Source organism: Pelodiscus sinensis, chromosome 1 (assembly GCF_052426305.1).
Source record: "Pelodiscus sinensis isolate ZL-2025 chromosome 1, ASM5242630v1, whole genome shotgun sequence".
In the NCBI taxonomy this organism is placed as follows: Eukaryota; Metazoa; Chordata; order Testudines; family Trionychidae; genus Pelodiscus; species Pelodiscus sinensis.
The window spans coordinates 85,320,532-85,339,808 of record NC_143052.1 but is presented as its reverse complement, the minus strand read 5'-3'; the positions used below and the strand labels follow the sequence as shown (position 1 = coordinate 85,339,808).

General features: G+C 42.0%; 1 protein-coding gene across 4 annotated transcripts in view; it reads right to left on the bottom strand.

Moving 5' to 3' along the window:
• The window catches only part of APAF1 (apoptotic peptidase activating factor 1), an 86,456-nt gene that overhangs the window by 12,639 nt on the left and 54,540 nt on the right, over positions 1–19,277 (bottom strand). For 3 of the 4 annotated variants that reach the window (XM_075934012.2, XM_075934023.2, XM_075934001.2), the window contains 6 exons: positions 18,273–18,398; positions 16,645–16,764; positions 6,885–7,010; positions 4,354–4,479; positions 1,993–2,112; positions 1,217–1,342 (listed from right to left, as the gene is read on the bottom strand). In XM_075934012.2, coding sequence (XP_075790127.2) covers positions 1,217–1,342; positions 1,993–2,112; positions 4,354–4,479; positions 6,885–7,010; positions 16,645–16,764; positions 18,273–18,398 — 744 coding nt within the window. Of the gene's footprint in view, positions 1–1,216; positions 1,343–1,992; positions 2,132–4,353; positions 4,480–6,884; positions 7,011–16,644; positions 16,765–18,272; positions 18,399–19,277 lie in introns of those variants that run through there. The other variant, XM_075934030.2, reaches the window with a different exon arrangement.

The following is a 19,277-nucleotide window of genomic DNA, read 5'->3' as shown; positions in this document are numbered from 1 at the left end:
CTCGTGAGATAAAGTTGTTCCGTATCCCTGATCTCTTTTGTTGCCATCCTCTGCACCTTTTCCAACTCTAATTCCAATTTTGCGATGGGGTGACTTGAACTGCATGCATATTCATATTTATATAGACTTATATAGCAGCTACAGATGTGAAAAGTTAGTCATGGTTAGCTACAGTTCTAATTAACTGGTGAGGGCTGGAGCAGCTTCCCAACCACCACAGGCAGGAGGATGCTCCAACCCCGTGGGGCCCACTGCAGACAGGGGTGCTCCAGCCCAAATGGAGCAGCCCTTGTCTGCGGCAGGGCCAGATGTGTTGTACGCAGGGGCTTCACCATCCTCCCAAAGCATCTGAGGTTGGGGGACTGCTCCAGCCTGGCTGTTGCAGGCAAGTTGGGCTCCAACAAAGGCCTCCTACAGTGCACAGAGATCCTCTGGCACTGCTCAGTCCAGACCACTTTGTTTGGCTTACCTTTCTTACACAGCTCAGTGATGGGGGTGGCAATGGAGCTAAAGTTGGGCATAAACTTCTGCTAGTACCCCGCCATCACAATGTAGGCCTGGACCTGTTTCTTATTCTGGGGGACTGGCCAATCTCATATGGCCTCCATCTTGGCAGGCTCTGGCTTTAAGCTCCCCACCTTATGAGTAAGTATGATACCTCTGTCATCTCCACCTTGCACTTCCCAGATTTTACCCATTTAACCAGTTAAAAGGGATTTTGCATCCCTAATAGTGGCATTTTATTTTCTTTTTTTGTGTGTCCCTTTCCTAGTGGTTCTGTCAGTTTTCTAACTGCCATTGCACACCCAACAGATGTTTTCAGAGAATTTGTGATTTCTTTCTTCAGTGGTGACGACTAATTTAGACATCCTCTTTTTATATGTAAAAAAATTGGGATAATATTTTCCCTGAGTTAGTTCTGCTCCCTTCTCAAGGCACTTTACAGACCTGAGTAATCGGAGGACAAAAGACTCATTAGTCAACTCTCAGCCTAGCCAGATGCTTGGCTCAGCACACAGACCCCAAAACAGACCACATTATAATCTCACAAACAAACATATAAACTAACAGATAGTCCCATGATGCAAATATGATATTTCAAAATGCTGAGAGGTATTTTGAATTGTTGTTGGCGAACTAATGAAATTATCTTTAGCACAAATTCCAGGATATACTCACCATATTGTGCAGATTTGTCAACATTATGTTTACTAACCTTGGCAGTTTTGTCAGCAGAAGTAGATGAAAATTTGGTGGCATCAAGCGAAACGGCACAAGAAAGAACAGCATCCTCATGGCAAACTAAATCATCTTCTATTTTTCCATTACAGATATTCCACACCTATAAAATATTAAAATTTAAAGAGTACAGGCTACTTTTGCTCTTTTTGATCAAAATTCAGAATCTATAAGACAGTTCTAATACAATAATGTATTCTGGATTAAGTACATCAAGAAAATCCAATAAGTTTGTGACTTTATAAATATGCTAAATAGTAAGGGTGCAATAGGAGTAGTAAGGTGAATGATTAAAAATAAATGAAAATGTGTATTTGAACTTACTACACAATGTAATGGAATGCATAATTAACCCAACAACAGAAAAAGCAAAATATAATCAAAATACTAAGTTTTTTTAATTGACATTTTCCTACTGAACTGACTCTGACACTTTTGCATTTCCTAAATACAGCAATTACTCCCAATTTTAAGCCTTGTTTGCATTGGGATTTTTAGCATCCAGTATAGCTACTCTGGTGAAAAAAAAATACACTTTACACTGATGCACCACTTCAACAAAAAGGACTTGCAACTGGTGAATGCAGCTATATCATGTAGTTTCCATTAATAGATAAAAACCTCAGCATTAATAAGACACAAGTTTAAAAATTTAAAATTAAATATACAGTTTTGTTTTTGCATGTATTTTGCTACCAATTGAAGATACAATGCATCTTCTATAATTTGTCAATACAAAGACATTGTATTTACCTTGACTGTTCCATCAAATGACCAAGAAAGAAGTCTTGAATTTTCCAAAAGCCTAAAATTCTTCACTGCTTCCTTGTGACCTTTTAAAAATATATATTCTTCTGACTGCCAATTCCATACCTGTTTATCAACATAGAATCTGTAAGCATTTCAAAAAACAAAGAATGGGTTCTTCAGCAGAATATATCCATGGTCTTCCAGACCCTCTAAAGCAGTGTTTCCCAACTGGGGTTCCACGGACCATCATCAGGGTTCCGCGAGAAATCATGGAATAAAAAACGCTGGGTGGGGCCTGGAACCTCTGTCATTGCCTTTGCCTCCCACCCTGGCACTCGGCTGACTTCTGCGCAGCTCAGCCGGGCCGCTGCGCAGGAGCAAGCGGCCATTTGGGCTCTGCGAGTGAGAGGCAGGAGGGGGAGGATATTTAAAGGAAAAAAAAAAAAAAAAAAAGATTAGATAATACAAAAAAAAGACAGGAAAAATACTCCAATTTTTTTCTTACAATGTAAACTCTCTCTCTCTCACCCACCCAGCTCTTTACAAATACATTTTATTTAAAAAATATAGTAGTAATTGAATTGCACTTCCCACTGTCAACTTTTTCTGGCCAAGCAAACGTTTTCATGGGTACGGGTTCCTCGGGATATGAAAAATTATTTTAGGGGTTCCTCCATGGGAAAAAGGTTGGGAATCACTGCTCTAAAGTGTTGAAAGTAACTGGCTCTGTTGAAAAACACTTCAGGTAAGCACAAACGTGAGCCAATTACGAAAGCATATAATAGTGTATCATAATGGCCAGCCGATAGAAAGTTCATGTGAATGAAGTAAACCTTGAGAAAACTCTAAAAAGGGGAAAAGCCTTCCCAATAAAATTTGTATAATGTGACTTTCAATTATTAGCTGTAATTAGTGAGTTTGAAAACTTCTCCTGAAAACTCGAATTTAGGACCTTAAAACCTTGATTATGTCAAATAAATAACCTTTCACACTTTAACAGAATTATTTTACAACTTTACTCATTTTACAGTTAAAATACATTTTTGATCAAGTGCCCCTTTGTTTTAGAAGTTTGTATAGTTTTTTCTTTTAATTTCAGCAACTGTGCATTAAACATTCAAAGGATGTTATCTCATTTACAAAAATTATTAAACAGCTCAAAGATTTATTTTTTTAATTATTTTAAACATATAGCTTTCTGCACCAAAGAAAATAGGTAGCCAATAGCCAAGAAAAGTATGTGGTTGAAAATCCAGAAAAATTTCAGTGCTAACTTAGCCACTAAAGGGAATCCGAAACAAAAACAAAACTTATGCTGTCAGTTAAAGGAATTAATAAAAATTTCCTTTGTTCAATAATGCTTACCTCCACAAGTGTGCAAAAAAGAATCAGATCTCAAGCTCAATCCTAGCCTCCAATATTTAAATGTTCATCTTCACAGATTTAAGTTTATAATAAAGGCAGAATTGAGGACCTGATCCAAAGCTCACAGAAGTCAATGTATCTTTTATTGGCTTCAATGTACTGTGGATCAGGTCCCAAAATTCCTAAATTACTCAATGTCTGAACTGTCCTATTTTGAGAATCCATATTTCTTTGCAAATATGACCACTATTCAGCTACATTTACCAAAAGGGTGTAATTCATCATTATGTGACCAGAAAATAGAAAAGTTCTAAATGGTCACACAATAGTCACTGCAGTACCTTACATTTTACTAAAAAATTGGTTCTATTTAAGCTATTAAGGAACTGCTCCTTTTTCAGATTTGGTTCTTATTGTTTCTGTTCAACAAGATAAGCATGCATAATTAATTACATAAAAGAAACATTCTGCTGTCCCCATCTTCTACAGTTTTTTAAAAAAATGGAACATTGAGTATAGGATTGGTAAGTCAGAAAATTCCTCACTCTTTACATATCCATTGATATCAAAGACCCAATTTTGAATGTTAGTAGAGATGTATTTGTAAAAAAGTTAAGTACCTCAAATTTGTAAAGGTAAATTATAAGCCGTTAGAGCTATTGATCTTGGTTAGTCTCTAATTCAAAAATCAAACAATCTGTGTAGTATTTGTGCCTCTATGTACACAAATATATAGAATTTGTGAATGATACCAGTAGAAAGACAGACAGCAAGCTTCAAGGTTGGGTAAATGAGAACTGATCTTGTTAACAGACATCTCCTGACCAGTCGTCATTTCTCAGCTGTGATGATGCTCCATCCAAATGGACCATGAGACTAAAAATGGTCAATATGGAAAATGGATGGAGTTTGTTGAGTCTGCATTATCTGCAGCGTAACCCTACCTTTTTTAAAAACAGCTTTGAATTCTCCAATGTAAGTTTAAAACATTTTCCATACCTGTATAGTTGAATCATCAGAGCTTGAAATAAGGGTCTGTCCATCAGATGTAAACTGGCAATGTTGTACAGATTTCTCATGACCAGTACTGGATTTGAAAACTCTCCTATTAGACAATTCCAAAACCTGAATAATGAAAATCAGAGAGATCATTTATGAAGAATTAAAATATTTTCGTTAATAGAACAAACAGAGGAAAGCAAAACACCTGAAGTAAAAATAATGGAATACTATACAGTATTATATAAAAGCGGGGACTCAAATCTAAACCAGTAGGTGGAAAGAAAGCCCTATACATTAGCTTGGTCCTTGGAAAAAGTGAGAAGATAATCTACATTGTTCAACACTGGCTATAAGTCCTTCAATTTACTTTGGCATATATCAACCTGTGTGTGAAGTTTTATGTGCGCTCATGTTTGCTGACTAATACATTCTGCGATGGCATACGTGCATCCCATTACCAATATGTATTAGTCACACCATACAGCTATCAGTATGCATGAAGCACCTAAATGTAATGTAATAGCAATTATATAGCCTTAATTGGCCTAGCCTTTTACATTATCCTGCTCGCTTATGCTAAGTATCCCATAGCCCCTTTCATTCACTACAGTAAGTTTTGGCTTAAGCAAATAGGGAAGCTGTCAAGACCAGGACAAATGACCTCTTTATTCTAGCAACAAGAAGGAATTTACTCTTACAGACCAGTACTGAAATGTCTCAAAAGAAAAGGATAAAAACATATGATTGTTCTACCCTAGTTCAGACCAAGGAGTTCCTTTGGTACCTGAAATGCAGGTATTCATAATGAAGAGATTAAGAGTATGCCATAGTACCAGAAAAACAAGGTAGAAAACTAAGTGGTTAAGTGACTTTATACAGTATTTTGCACTTATAAACAGGTTGGGTAGAAAAAGATCACTTTAGGGGGTGTAGTTTTGGAAGCATATATTCTGGCTAGAGTGAATGGACTGTTCCACAAAATGGCTTTTCAGAAATTGATAGAAACTTTTTCTATACTATGTTATTATTGGTTTACTTCAATAAACCTAACTCACATAGGTTATTTGGCCTCAAACATATTTCATTACAAACCAAAGCATTGTCAAACTATTGACTATACAATTTCTCAATTACATATGTGTCATGTTTTATTTTAACATGACTGCAACACAGCAAGCTGGCCTCTAAATTTGTGTTATATTCCGTAATTAACAGATTAACATGAAAGTGCAATTTTCAAAATTTGTAAGCACTTCTTTCTGTTCTGACAGATGTGAAATTAGACAAGCGGCCAACATGTGTAACACACTACTGCTCTTAACACTCTATTTCAGTGGGCCCCAACATGGTGCCCGGGGGCGTCGGGCATTTGTGTGCGCCCGCCAAGTGCTCGGGGCTGGCTTGGCCCCGGGCACGTGGCGCATGCATGGTGCCGGAGCCGGCCCTGGGCGCATGGCGAGTGCCGGCCCCGGGAGCGCTGCTGATTGGCCGCCCGCGCTCTAGGCGTGTGGCGCATGGGGGAAGCGCCGGCCCCGGGTGCGCGGCCTTTGGAAGGGGCACCGGCCCCGGGCGCACGGCACTTGGGGGGGAGGGGCTAGGGAGGGCCGACCCCAAGCGCGCGGTGCTTGAGGGGGGCGCTGGCCCCGGGAGTGCGGCCCTTGAAGGGGGCACCACCCCAGGCGTGCGGCGCATGGGGGAGCCCCGCCCCCGGGCGTGCAAGTGTCCCCGCCCTCTGGCGCCCGGCGGGCGAACGGCCACGTCCCCTGGCGCCTGGCAACCTCAAATGGTTGGGGACCACTGCTCTATTTACTCTTTTTATGTATGCAGATAAAAATATGGAGATAATTGCCAAGACAGTTCTGAAGTTTATAAACTAGATAATAAACGTTAGTCTCCAAAAGTGCTATCGCCAGGGAACACTTTGTTCTCCCTTTTCATAGTACCTTCAGTCACATCCGGAACTACTCGTGACATGAGGCTCTATTAAATTTCAAGCAATACACTCTTTACATTGTGATCTCCACATTCTGGAACCCACATCTGTCATCTGACAGAGCAGAGGACAACTAATGGGGACCATATGCAGGCAGCACAGAGGCATAGGTTATCCAGTAGAACCCTAGATCCATGCAGATATTGGGGTCTGTGATCCAACATCTTGCTGCTTTTGCTAGAAGAGGAGAAACCCCAGTTACAGAATTCTTAAAGTCTTTGCAGATTACCTCTCCGTTTTCCTTTCCTAAAGCCATTCCCACTGTTTTCCCACATGGCAGGGAGTGAGCTGGGTTGGTATATTCATTATTGGGTAGGGAACAGTTGATTTTCCATAAAACAGCATTATATACCATTTATTTTAACCTTTAAAAGTATAACATACTCTGTTTTTAAAAAGCAATACCTGAATGACTTATCCTCTCTCTTTCTATATTTTTTTTAAATGTTACTTTTGTATTAAAGGAAGCTAATTAAAAATTCTTAGAAACACCTGGGGGTTTAGTCAATTCTGTCCAAAAATCTGGGTACAGTACCTTTACTGTTCCATTCTCCTCTCCAAATGCCGCATATTGAAGATCTTCACTTAGGCAACAGCAGCAAATAGGTGATTCCTGGGCTTCAGTCAGATACTCAGTATGGCCTGTATTTCCATTAATTAGCTGCAAGAAAAAAATGTGGATTATTAAGCTATAGCAACTTTGTACAGTATTTTTTTTTTTTTTTACTTAAAAACTTGTGACAAGCGTAGAGAGCTTTTGTGAACTCTAGTATCTGACCAAAACTGTTTTTAGCATATATCCTACTTGAACATAGGCTAGATAACATTCAGATGTGCTTTTCTAACCAGAAATCAGTTATAAAAGCTGTATAATTAGCTCCAGGAACTTGTTCTTTAGACAAAACAAATTTAAGCTGCCAGGATTTTATAGATCCTGCAGAACAGTTTTCAAATACAGAAGTGACATACAGTTAACTATCACTTTTAGGTAATCTTCATGGAAAGATCTTTGGAATGCAATGATTTACAAACAAGTGAAAATGTCTCCTTTTAAACCGTCTCTGGGAAAGAAAACACTTTGGCTAAATTTTAGAGATTTTTTTCTCTCTTTGATATGCAAAAGTAACTATGTGTGTGTAGTGGGGAGGGGGAGAACCCCATGGTTTGTTTCTTTTAACTACAGCCGCTCCCCGAGTTACGAACAAGTTACGGACCAACATTTGGTCGGTAACTCGAAGAGTTCGTAACTCGGATCCCATAGAGTTACATGGCGACCGTGCTGTTCTTAAGTGCGGATTGCCATTCGTAACTTGGATCTGCATTTACGACCACTTTGGTCGTAAGTGCGGATGGTCGTAAGTGGAGGTGATCGTAACTCGGGTCACAACTGTACTATACACTGAATAAGGTTATTCTAAAGATAGTCACAGGCCAAAACCAGCAGCATTTGTGTACGCATCATACACTGGTCTCTTCCTAGATCCACAGGCAGGTTTCTGATTCTCATTGGTTAATCTCCTTTAGACAACGAACAGAAGTAATTTGTCCATAGAAATGTCAGCAGGCTTAAAAGGCAGAGGCACAGTGGAACATTTTCCTTGGTGTGCAAATGACCACTTTAATCCATCTGTTTCTGACAATCAAAAGTCAAATCTTTCTTTAAAAAATGGCAAGTGGCTACCTGTTCACTGGGAAGTAGTCTAAGAACCAACAAGTTCATATGCCAGCCAGCTGACGGAAGGTACACCAACACTCTTAACCTTGAACACAGTTCAACTTATGACCTAGAGATAAAATACTCTATACCTGATAATCAAACCCTCTGACAGGGTTATAAAATCCCACGTAAAATGTTAATCAGTTAAACTATAGGGTTAACCAGCCTTCCTTTGGTGCGGCAGGCCTGGCCAAGCTGAAGCGCCCCCTTTCCACAGATAGTATAGTGGACGTGGCTGGGCTAGAGCAGTCCTCCCTGCCCTCCCCACCTGTAGCATGCTACAATTATGGGGCTGCTCGGGCAGGGTGCCAGTTAGCCAGTAAGCATGATAGTAAGGCAGTGCTTACCAGGTATCCCTACCCTCAGAGTCATCCAGTCCCACTTCAAAGTTTAAAAAAATCCACCAGTGTATTTTTATGGTTATAGAATATTCAGTTACTGTAACGACTGCATTGCTCTGTATATCTTCTTATAAAAAAGTGGAAATCAGGTATTAAGGATGTAAAATCCCATTTACTTGGTTGACTGTTTAAGCACATTGTTTACAGGTTAACGGATTAAAGGGGGGGGGTAGGTGGAGGGGTTGCTCCTCCTGGCTGGGGCTGCCTGCCGCTGCCCCTGAAGCAGGCCAGGCTTCTTTTGCATCCCTGCTAGAGCAAACCCTAACTCTGTGAACAGAGGCTGCTCTGGCATCTGGGTTGGAGCAGCCTCTGCCTGCTGGGTGCCTGGGCCCACTGCAGACAGAAGCTGCTCTGACCAAGATGCCTGAGCAACTCTTGCCTGCGGTGGGCCAGTCCCTTGCCCACAACAGTCAGGGAGCTGCTCCAGTCCCCACCGATTAATCTTAACCAGTAAGCTTCACCCATTAAAAATGAGGCTTACCGGTTAACCAGTTAAACATTCACATCCCTACCAGGTATAAATGACATCAGAATGTGAAATTAAAACAGTTTCAAAACAAATCAATCATTGAAATGAAAAGTCTCTAGAGTCAAACACCGCCTCACAAAATTTTTGATTGTATAGAGGTAAAATAAGAATGTCTTTTTTCCTGGGGGAGAAGGTTACCTATATTTTTTAAATTAATTAATTTAATTTATACTTCTTTCGAATATACCTAATGACAATGGGATAATAGCACCCGGGACAGCAGAAGACACTTTCTAATGTAAACATTGCAAACTGTAAGATTACAAAAAACAAAGACTATAAACACAAACACCTATAACAAGAGATAGTACTAAATAAACAGGTAGATAGAACCCAGATATGCAAGATTGGGAAAATGCTCAAGAGTTATCAACTTCTTTCTCCATGAGGAATATTGCTATGCACTAGGGACATAAGAGAGTAGTCGTTTAAATGGGTAACCGATGCTTATCGGTTAAACAACTACACCTGGCTCCCGGTATAGCTCTCGAACTGCCAGCTGCCACCTAGAGGCAGCAGCTGACTCCCTGGGAGCCAGACAGGAGGCTATGATTGCCAGGTGCCAGCTTAAAAGCTGGCTCCTGGGAAGCCAAATGCCACCCACACTGCTACCTCTGTATCAGAGATAACAGCACGGGGCAGCAGCTTAAAAGCTGGCTCCCAGCGCACACTGCCTCCCAAAGAGCTGGCTGTCAGCCTGCACTGGAGGTGTGCATAACCATGTAACGGCTAAATTTTAACATCCCTACTATGCACTCAGATCCTTTAATATAAGGGTGGGAACCTATGGCCTGCAGGCCGCATCCAGCCCACTTTGAGCCAGCTTATGATGCTCAGGGTTCACTTCCTCCACCTGCAGGGCATGAGACAGTGCTGACTCCCGCAGCAATGCTTATTGTTCACCCTACACATTCTTAGCTCAGTCTCTGGATTCTATTTGGCTCAAATTTCATAAGTGCCTACTCTTGGTGTCAAGCTTTTAATTTTCTCTATTAGGCTTTTATAACTTTTTTTCCAATAGCTGTCACACCAGTGTCAAATGCTTTGGTAAGCTATCTTCTACTCCATACTCCTACTTGATATTCCCCTATTTTTCTAACCAAGAACTATATTAGACTTCTTGGCAACAGCATTACACTTGGATCTCATCTTTAGTTGATTATGCACCATAACACTATTTTTTTGTCAATTTCTCTTCTTCAAGAAGGGGCACATAAATTGGTCCTATTTTTGTACGGCTGGGTCTCCTCTGCTGTTTGGGTGGAGGTAATTAGAATTCCACATCTAGGTGAACCTGGTCAGTACAAGACTTGCCCACCATCGTTTTTCCTAAAAGAGTTTGTCCATAATTAACACAAGAACTTGTTACAATATATCACAAATACATATGTTAACTGTACATAAGTAGGTCATGTGTGTTACCTTAGAAAAAAAGAGTCCAATTATGCTATTGCATACGAGTTGCTCAAACAAATATTCTTGGCAAAAATACATTCACATTTTCAACTGATTAGATTCACTATTTCCCCTCCCTACAAAAAAATTAAGTGTGGACTGATCAGCAAACCCTTCTCAAAGAGAATAAACTGATCAGTAAGACAAAGTTTGTCCACCTCTCCTTTGTGCAAGGCATATCAGCTCTACTTGTGGGAAATAGCCAGTAAAGGAAAAAGCAAAATAAGGGAATAAGGAGACAAAAAACAGAATTTAGAAGTACAGATAACTAAGCTAGACAGTTTCAACTGATTTGAAATCCCATCTACTAAAAGCAGCATCACCAGACCCCTGGAAGCTGAGCTTAATATTTTATAAAAACAGTGTTAGTTTTAGTGCAATTTTAGTTATAAAATTTAACTAAATATGTACTTTACATTTCTCCTTTGCCAGCCTCATCAACCCAGGAAAATGTGGCTGTTCTGGACAAATTCCCTCAAATCATTTCAGCCTTACATGGTTCTTTGATATAGCTACAGATTCTTGTAATGGAGATATTCTGAATGCATTCTGTCTCCTGCACCTCATGGTCCAATGGAAAAATAGGACCTTGGATTTTTAGGTCCAGTAAAGAAAAATCTTGAAAGCTTTTCTGATGTCTAATGTGTCAAAGTTGCTCTCTAATATTTGCATTTGATTAGAAGACAGCAAGAAATAAATGAAACAAAATTTTTCTTCATATGTGAAAACTTCTAGATTTCTGTTAACAACACTTCCTGTAATTAAAATCATGAGTCTGACTAGACAAAATCCCTCTCAATCTGTTCAATTGTGATGACCTCCATAAGTAATAGGAAGCATTTTGCATTGGTGACAGCCTATTGAATCTTGTATAATTCATACCACAATAATCCTGTGTGTGCCATTCCACAAACTCATTTCAGCAAAGTTAACCACATTCTAAATGTGATTCTTCCCAAGAAGGAATGAGAGTATTAAAGATCCAACTGAAATTACTTCTTTCCACAACTGTCTCTGCTTAACAGCCACATTGTGTAATACTTGGTTTTTCCCCCACCTCCCTCAGGGTATGTCTACACTGCCACCCTAGTCCGAACTAGGGTGGCTAATGTAGGCATTCGAAGTTGCAAATGAAGCCCGGGATTTAAATATCCCGGGCTTCATTTGCATCTTGCCGGGCGCCGCCATTTTTAAATCCCCGTTAGTGCGGACTCCGTGCCCGCGGCTACACGTGGCACGGAGTAGGTAGTTCAAATTAGAGAGTCTAATTAGAGTAGAGCAGAGCAGAGTAGAGTAGAGTAGAGTAGAGAGCCTAATTCGAACTACCTACTCCGTGCTGCGTGTAGCCGTGGCCACGGAGTCCACACTAACGGGGATTTAAAAATGGCGGCACCCGGCAAGATGCAAATGAAGCCCGGGATATTTAAATCCCAGGCTTCATTTGCAACTTCGAATGCCTACATTAGCCATCCTAGTTCGAACTAGGGTGGCAGTGTAGACATACCCTCAGATATTAATGCACCACTGGACCATAGCTAACAACATTATCTTGTAATGGAAGGTAAAGAAATGGATGTACAGCATGGTGAGTGTTCTCAAGATCACTATAGGCTTCCTGATAAACATGATCCCAGAAGCTGAACTCTGGACTAGTCCTCAATCATCTTCTGTATCCCTCTGATCAGTGACAGAATAGGGGGAATTGTATAGCAATGTTGCTTATTCTTTGGAGGTGTCAAAAGCTGACACCCTCTGTAATAAATATAATGCCCGGGACTGTGATGTTGGTACCCACGTTGCCGAGGCGAGCCATGTCCTCCTGGAGAAGTTGCTCACCTTAAGCAGTAACGAGGGTTCCTCGAGATGGGTCCCCGTGGGTGCTCCAAGCCCCACCCTTCCTCCCCATTCCGGAGTTGTTTTCTTGTTCTTTGTACCCCTTACAGATACGGAACGGTGAGAGGAACTGACAGGGAAGCCGGGTGCGTGCGAAGATCAAAGAGCGTGAACGGCGCTAGCTGCACCCTGCGCACGCGCACCCGGCTGGAAACAGCTATACAAAGCATCCGAATTGAGGTGCGGGACGAGCCTGACACCATGAGTGGAGCACCCATGGGGAACACTCGAAGAGGAACTGGAAGGTACCCACAATGGCATGAGCCACAATGAATGCAGTGACAAAACAAGCTTTCTGTAGGGTCTGTGCACATTGTATTCTGCAATAAGTTGTGTTTTAGTTAAGTGTGCTGAGAGAAGAATATATAGAGGGAAAAAAAACACTTTCATTTGTAGGAATGGGAGTGGACAAAACTTCGAAGAGAGTCCTCATAAGATAGTCCAAGACCAAGTTCAGATCCCAAGTAGGGACTAGCACCCTACTTGGTAGAGTTTGTGAAGGCCCTTCAGAAATTTGAATGTTAAGGGGTGTGCAAAGACAGATGAGACATCTATCCATTCATGAAGAGTTAAGATTGCTGCAAGGTGTACCTTCTCAATAGTGTTACACTGTTGACTCATATTTAGCTTGTGGTCCACTATGACCCATAAAATCCTTTCTGCAGTATTACTTCCTGGATAGTCACTTCCCATTCTGTATGTGTGAAACTGATTATTCCTTCCTGAGTGGAGTACTTTGCATTTGTCCTCATTAAACTTTCATCCTATTTACCTCAGACCATTTCTCCAGTTAGTTCAGATCATTTTGAATTATGACCCTATCCTCCAAAGCAGTTGCAACCCCTCCCAGCTTGGTATAAATGTGCAAACTTGGTATCGTCAGCAAATTTGCTGCTTCGCTTCCTGCGAACCCAAGGAGCAAGCCTGAGGTGGACACTTCCTCTGGGATCATTGTTTGGCACGATTATAGTCACATTGCTATTGCTGAACACAGTTATAGTAGCTGTCTCTGTTGTACGGAGTATAACGCTTTCAGTGGTATGGAAGGGTATATATGCCAAGTGTACAAAAGGTAGTGCATGAGTTCTTGCTGCTATACAGGACTTCGTCAGTACTAGCTGGAAAAAGTTTGCACTTATCAAATGGAAGGTCTTCCACCTTCAACTGGAGTTATTTGGGTATGCTGGCTGATAAGATCCAAGAGGCCCTTCTCATCACCACTGCCGTGGCTATTGCCCTGGTGGTTGTGTCCGCTACGTCTCTTGAGAAGGGCTGCACGAGCAATAGTGTGCCCATTGTGAATGACTGATATGAGTATGGGTCTTTTGGAATGTGGTAGATGTTCCATGAGCTTAGCCAGTTTAGAATAGTTATCGAAGTCGTGGGTTGCTAGCAATGCTGAGTAATTAGGAATTATTAGCTGCAGTGTGGCCGAGGAATATGCCTTTATCCGAATAGGTCTAATTTTTTGTGATCCTTGTCACTGGATGCTGGTCTGACCTGAGGGGCCTTTACACAATGATTAGCAGTGTCCACAATAAAGGGGTTTGGGATGTGAAAAAAGGAAGTCTAAGTCTTTTGGTGGCATGAAGTATTTCCTGTTGGCCTTTTTACATGCTGGTTGAATTGAGGCAGGGGTTTGCCAAATTTCATCAGAGACCTCCAAGACAGCCTCATTGAGGGGCAGCATGATTCTTCACTGTGAAGAAGGGCATATGTTTTTCAGGAGTCGATGCTGTTCTCTTTGACTTCATACAGCTGGATGTCTTGGGTGATCGCCACCCTCTTAAACCATTTTTGGAGTTGTTTTAGATCATCTGTTGGATGAGTATCGTCTGGTATTAGAGCTTCGTTAGGGTTTATGAAGAGTTATCAGGAGGGAATTCCGTGTGGTCCAGTAACTCAGTGTGTTCATCAGGGAGCTGACCCTCCTCCTCTTCGGAGTCCACAGGGGTTGGCATAGTGAGAGAGGGATGGTGGGGGAAGTCTCCTCACTGGGACGTGTCTAAACTACATGGCTCCATCGATAGAGCCATGTAGATTAGGCTGATCGGCAAAGGGAAATGAAGCCACGATTTAAATAATCGCGGCTTCATTTAAATTTACATGGCTGCCGCGCTGAGCCAACAAACAGCTGATCAGCTGTTTGTCAGCTCAGCGCGCTAGTCTGGACGCTCCCGCGCCGACCTGAAAGCCCTTTATCGACCTCCCTGTTATGCCTCGTAGGATGAGGTTTACCGGGGAGGTCGATAATGGGCTTTCATGTCGGCAGGGGAGCGTCCAGACTAGCGTGCTGAGCCGACAAACAGCTAATCAGCTGTTTGTCGGCTCAGCGCAGCAGCCATGTAAATTTAAATGAAGCCGTGATTATTTAAATCACGGCTTCATTTCCCTTTGCCGAACAAACAAATCTACATGGCTCTGTCGATGGAGCCATGTAGTTTAGACGTACCCTGGGATAGATGATGCAGTCTTCTCCATGGACTCCAATGGTCCCATGGTGACCATCAGGAAAGGTTGTGGGATGGTGGTTATGGCAACTCCGAGTACCAAGAAGGGTATCGTGGTTTCTCTTGGTAGTAATAAAGATGATGAAAGGTAGTGGAGGGACAAGTGATGTGAAAACACTGTACTGATCATTTTGGCCAAAGATAGCATGCTCAGAGAGTGCAGGAGACCTCACATAGTGTGGGGAAACACATGGTGAGAATGGCAAAAGAGAAGCCTCTCTGGAGGGAAGAGGTGAAACACCCTGCCTGCTGTTTGTGTCTGCCTGGCACTGGGCCACAGCCTCCATGAGGGGGGCAGCATTGAGTCAGGAGGTGAGGACCTCGTGTTTGACAGTGGTCCCTTATGGGAGGACTGCTTGTTCGCTGGTGGCACAGATCTCGGCGTGCAGGTGAGAGCTCTCAGGTGCCAATACAGCTCTTTTCAGGACCAGGGCTGCACCCAGTGCAGAGATTGCAGTGCCAGTTGTGGCCCCGAATTCCCCGGTGTGAGGGGTATTCATCTTGTCCCCTCCGGCTACTCTAGGGGATGAAGTTGGGGGCAGAGATTTAAAGGGCTTCTTAGCCCAGTCCTGGAGCAACGCTGAAGCGGCTCTCTTTCAGGGAGCCTGCCCCACTGGCAAAGAGGCTTGAGTCCCCTCAGGCTGAATCGCCCTCTCAAATAAAAACATTCGGAGCCAGAGCTCCCTACCCTTCATGGCTCTCGCTGTGAGACCATGGCACAGTTCGCATCTCTGGGGTACATGTGCTTCCCCCAAACAGAGGATACAATCCGCATGTATGTCCAAGATTGGCATCAGGACTTGGCATGACCGACATTTTTTAAAACTGGAAGAACCCAGCATTGCGCTGTCTGCAAGGGTTGTAGGGGCATCTGTTTCACTGTTTGTGGTGTTGCTTTTCTCCAAATGTTGCCTCTCTGCTTTTGTTTATTATTGTCATTATTGTCTGTCTTTTTTCTTTATTTTTTTTTTCAAGGGAGGGAGGGACAAAGGGAGTGCCCAACTGCCTGAAAGACAGGCGCTAGGACAAGCAGTGGCTCCTTAAGGAGCTTACAGGATTTTTTTTTAAGGGAATAAGGAGGCAGCAGTCAAAGAACAACAAGAAGTGACAGAGAGAGAGAAAAACTGACAGGTTTTTCCTCCCTGAGGAGAGTTGTTAAGGAGAACAGAGAGCTCTACGGCAGAAGAGGAACTGAAGGGGCGGGGGGGAGCCTGCGCATGTGATGTGCCAAACTGAACACAGCTTGAGGCTCCCCTCACACATGCACAGCCCGCTGACACACTTGCTGAAAAAAAGCTCTACTCCATGGTTCAGGGACATCTCTATACCTTACCTGGAAGCACCCAAAGAAGAAATTACAAAAGTGAAGGCAGCTAGCTACATGTGCATGTTTAAAGTACTTAGTATGCTTAGTCAACAACAATCTGTGGGTTTAACCCATACAAAAATATTGTATCCAAAAATGAGTAAAATATAAGGCATACCCCCAATAAAGAATAGTTATTTTATAACAGAAAAGGTCCTCTGCCTATCTTTATGCAGTCAGCTTCAATTTGCCTATCTAACTTTTCAAAGGAAAAATCCTGCAAAATGTGATAGGTCTTGCTCATTGAAATAGGCATAGCTCCTTTACAGTAAATCCTTGAGTAAATTACAAAACATTATCCATTTACATACCAGATCCAAATGCTTAAATCATAAACAAAAACAACAATCCTTAATGTGCTTTTCACAGACAGCCTCAGGCATATTATTGATTTATGTACTGAAGTCCACTCAGAGATACTTACTTGTAGATGCTTCTGATTGAGAATTGCTAAAACCACAACTTTATCTTCCTGAAACACGACATCTAGTTCACGTTTTAACACAACAGCAGAGGACTTGCACACCTTACTTGACTCCCAAATCTGTTAAAAGAACAATGTCTCAAAGGTTCTATAAAGAACAGGTTATACAACTTTCAGTCAATAAATAAGGCAATATACAAAAAGTTAGAAACTCCAATTCAGTCATTTAAAATCACTAATAACTGCTCAATACTTAATGATTTTCATTGATATGATTACTAGGAAGGGATGTACAATCCAATTCGATAAAGTGCAATATTGATATTTTTCCTGTACTGACTCCCCTATTTCCTCTAGTCAGAGACACCACTTCCTAACTTGAAATGAAAGAAAACAATTTTAAAAATGAAAGTAATCTATTGCATTCTATATTTCAGTAACTCCTCCTAAATTGTATGGGGGCATATAAAATCATATGAAAAAGAGAGAGAATCGCTAGGTAGGTAAAAGGGGCTAAGGGCGCTCCCCCTGCCTCCAGGACTACCCCAACCCTGAGCCTTCCAACCCCCAGTTGCCCCTTAGGGGGCTAAAACCGGCTGTTCCCTTTTGCCAGGGAGCAAGAGAAAAGTGCACATATTGTTGCATTCCTCACTCTGGCTGGGGAATGAAGGAGGCAGACGAACCTAGACCTGCCCAAGTTGCGGTACATGCATTCAGTCATGCCACTGGAGCTGCAGCAACCATGGAGAAGTGCTTCTCACCTGGCCCCAAGCTGCTGTGGTCAGAGAGGGCTGGGGTAGTCCTCTCTCCCAGGCGCAGCTTATATACATGAGCAGCCGCACCCCAGAGTAATGATTCAAATGAAGCATGTACATTTTCATTCTATTTTCTAAAAAACAAATACTGAGTTAAGGATCTGAGCAGCGCCAGGCAAATAATCGAGTATTCCATGTATGTTACCACAGGTTGGACCCTCCCTGGACAGGTACCCGACCGGCCCCAGATGAGGGATTTTGCCAAACCAGGGGAGGTCATTTCTGGCCCTCTTGCCGCTGCTCCCCCCGCCAGCTCTGGCCTGACCACTGGTCTCTCAGCTGGCTCCCCACCCTGTCACTGGCCCCTACTGCTAGCCTCCACTGTTCTGCCAAGCGGCCCCACCGTCTCTACGCACTGGGCTGCTGCTGTCATGCCAGGCTCCACTGCCATGCTAGGCAACCCTGCTGCCTCTGTGCACTGGGCTCCTGCTGCCCTACTGGGCAGCCCCACTACCGAGCATCGAGCTCCCACTACCCTGCCAGGAAGCCCTGTTGCCGTGCTTTGGCCTCCTGCTACCCTGCCAGCCTGCAGGGCTCCCAGGCAGTGGCCCTCCACCAGGGCTCTCTGGTCCTGAAACGTCCATGGTCAGAGTTTCAACCTGTATTGTTAATAATAATAGACAGCTCTTATATAGCGCTTATCAGTAGACCTGAGGATCCAAGTCTAAGATTTCAAGTATTGAAAATTGGGAGATTTTGAATACCTAAAACCTTCCTGTCCTAAGATGGACATGAGTGTTATCTAGCCATTTTCAAAAGAACAAGATATTTGCAGCACACTTTTCTTTCAGAAGTTAGAAGTTATTACCTTACCCTTATTGTCTGGTCATCTGATGATGTCAGAAATAAAGAACCATCAGGGGAAAATGTCACACAGTGAACCCAACTCAGATGTCCTCTACAATCAGCTACTTTTGCAAAGGATTCTGTATTCCATAACTACAGCAAAAATATAACAAAAGGAGAGCCCAACTCTATCATCACCACATTTGAAATACGAAACACAAGCACATACAGTAATACCCAAGAACCTATTTTTTTCTACTAGTATTTGCATTCAGTCCTCATCGTGAATATGCTAAATCGAACATGGAGTTTTCTTCTGCTGTCATTATACAGACATTTATTTTTTGAAAGATCAGCCTTTGCAGCTTATATAATTAAATCAATTTAATATATGTGGTACGCAAAATATAAACAAATATATCTGTTCTATAAAATACGATACTCAAATGTTTTGGGACTAGAATGGCTAAAGTAACTACTTAGTGTTTTTCACTTGGGTGAATCATCAAAAGCACTATAGTATGCTGGTATACTGTATAAAAGTCTTTTGTACCATATTATCTCTTAGAGATTGAGGGTTTTTTTAAATTTTTCTTTTAACATGAAAATTTTACTTTACAGTATATTCTGCAGCTCATGTGTAAATATAAAAAATAAACATGTTCAAAATGAACAATATGTATAGTTCAAAAACAGTATTTTGCCATTCAAAATTATACCGCTAATAAAATGGGTAAAAATATAAAAATGAAATTAAGATATTCCATTATGTGCCAAGAACACTAAAGTAACTAAGTTAATTTTGCACATATACAGGCAGTCCCCGGGTTACGTACAAGATAGGGACTGTAGGTTTGTTCTTAAGTTGAATCTGTATGAAAGTCGGAACTGGCGTCCAGATTCAGCCGCTGCTGAAACTGACCGCCAGTTCTGACTTACATACAGAATCAACTTAAGAACCCCAAGCGTCCCCAAGTCAGCTGCTGCTGAAACTGATCAGCAGCTGATTCCAGGAAGCCCGGGGCAGAGCAA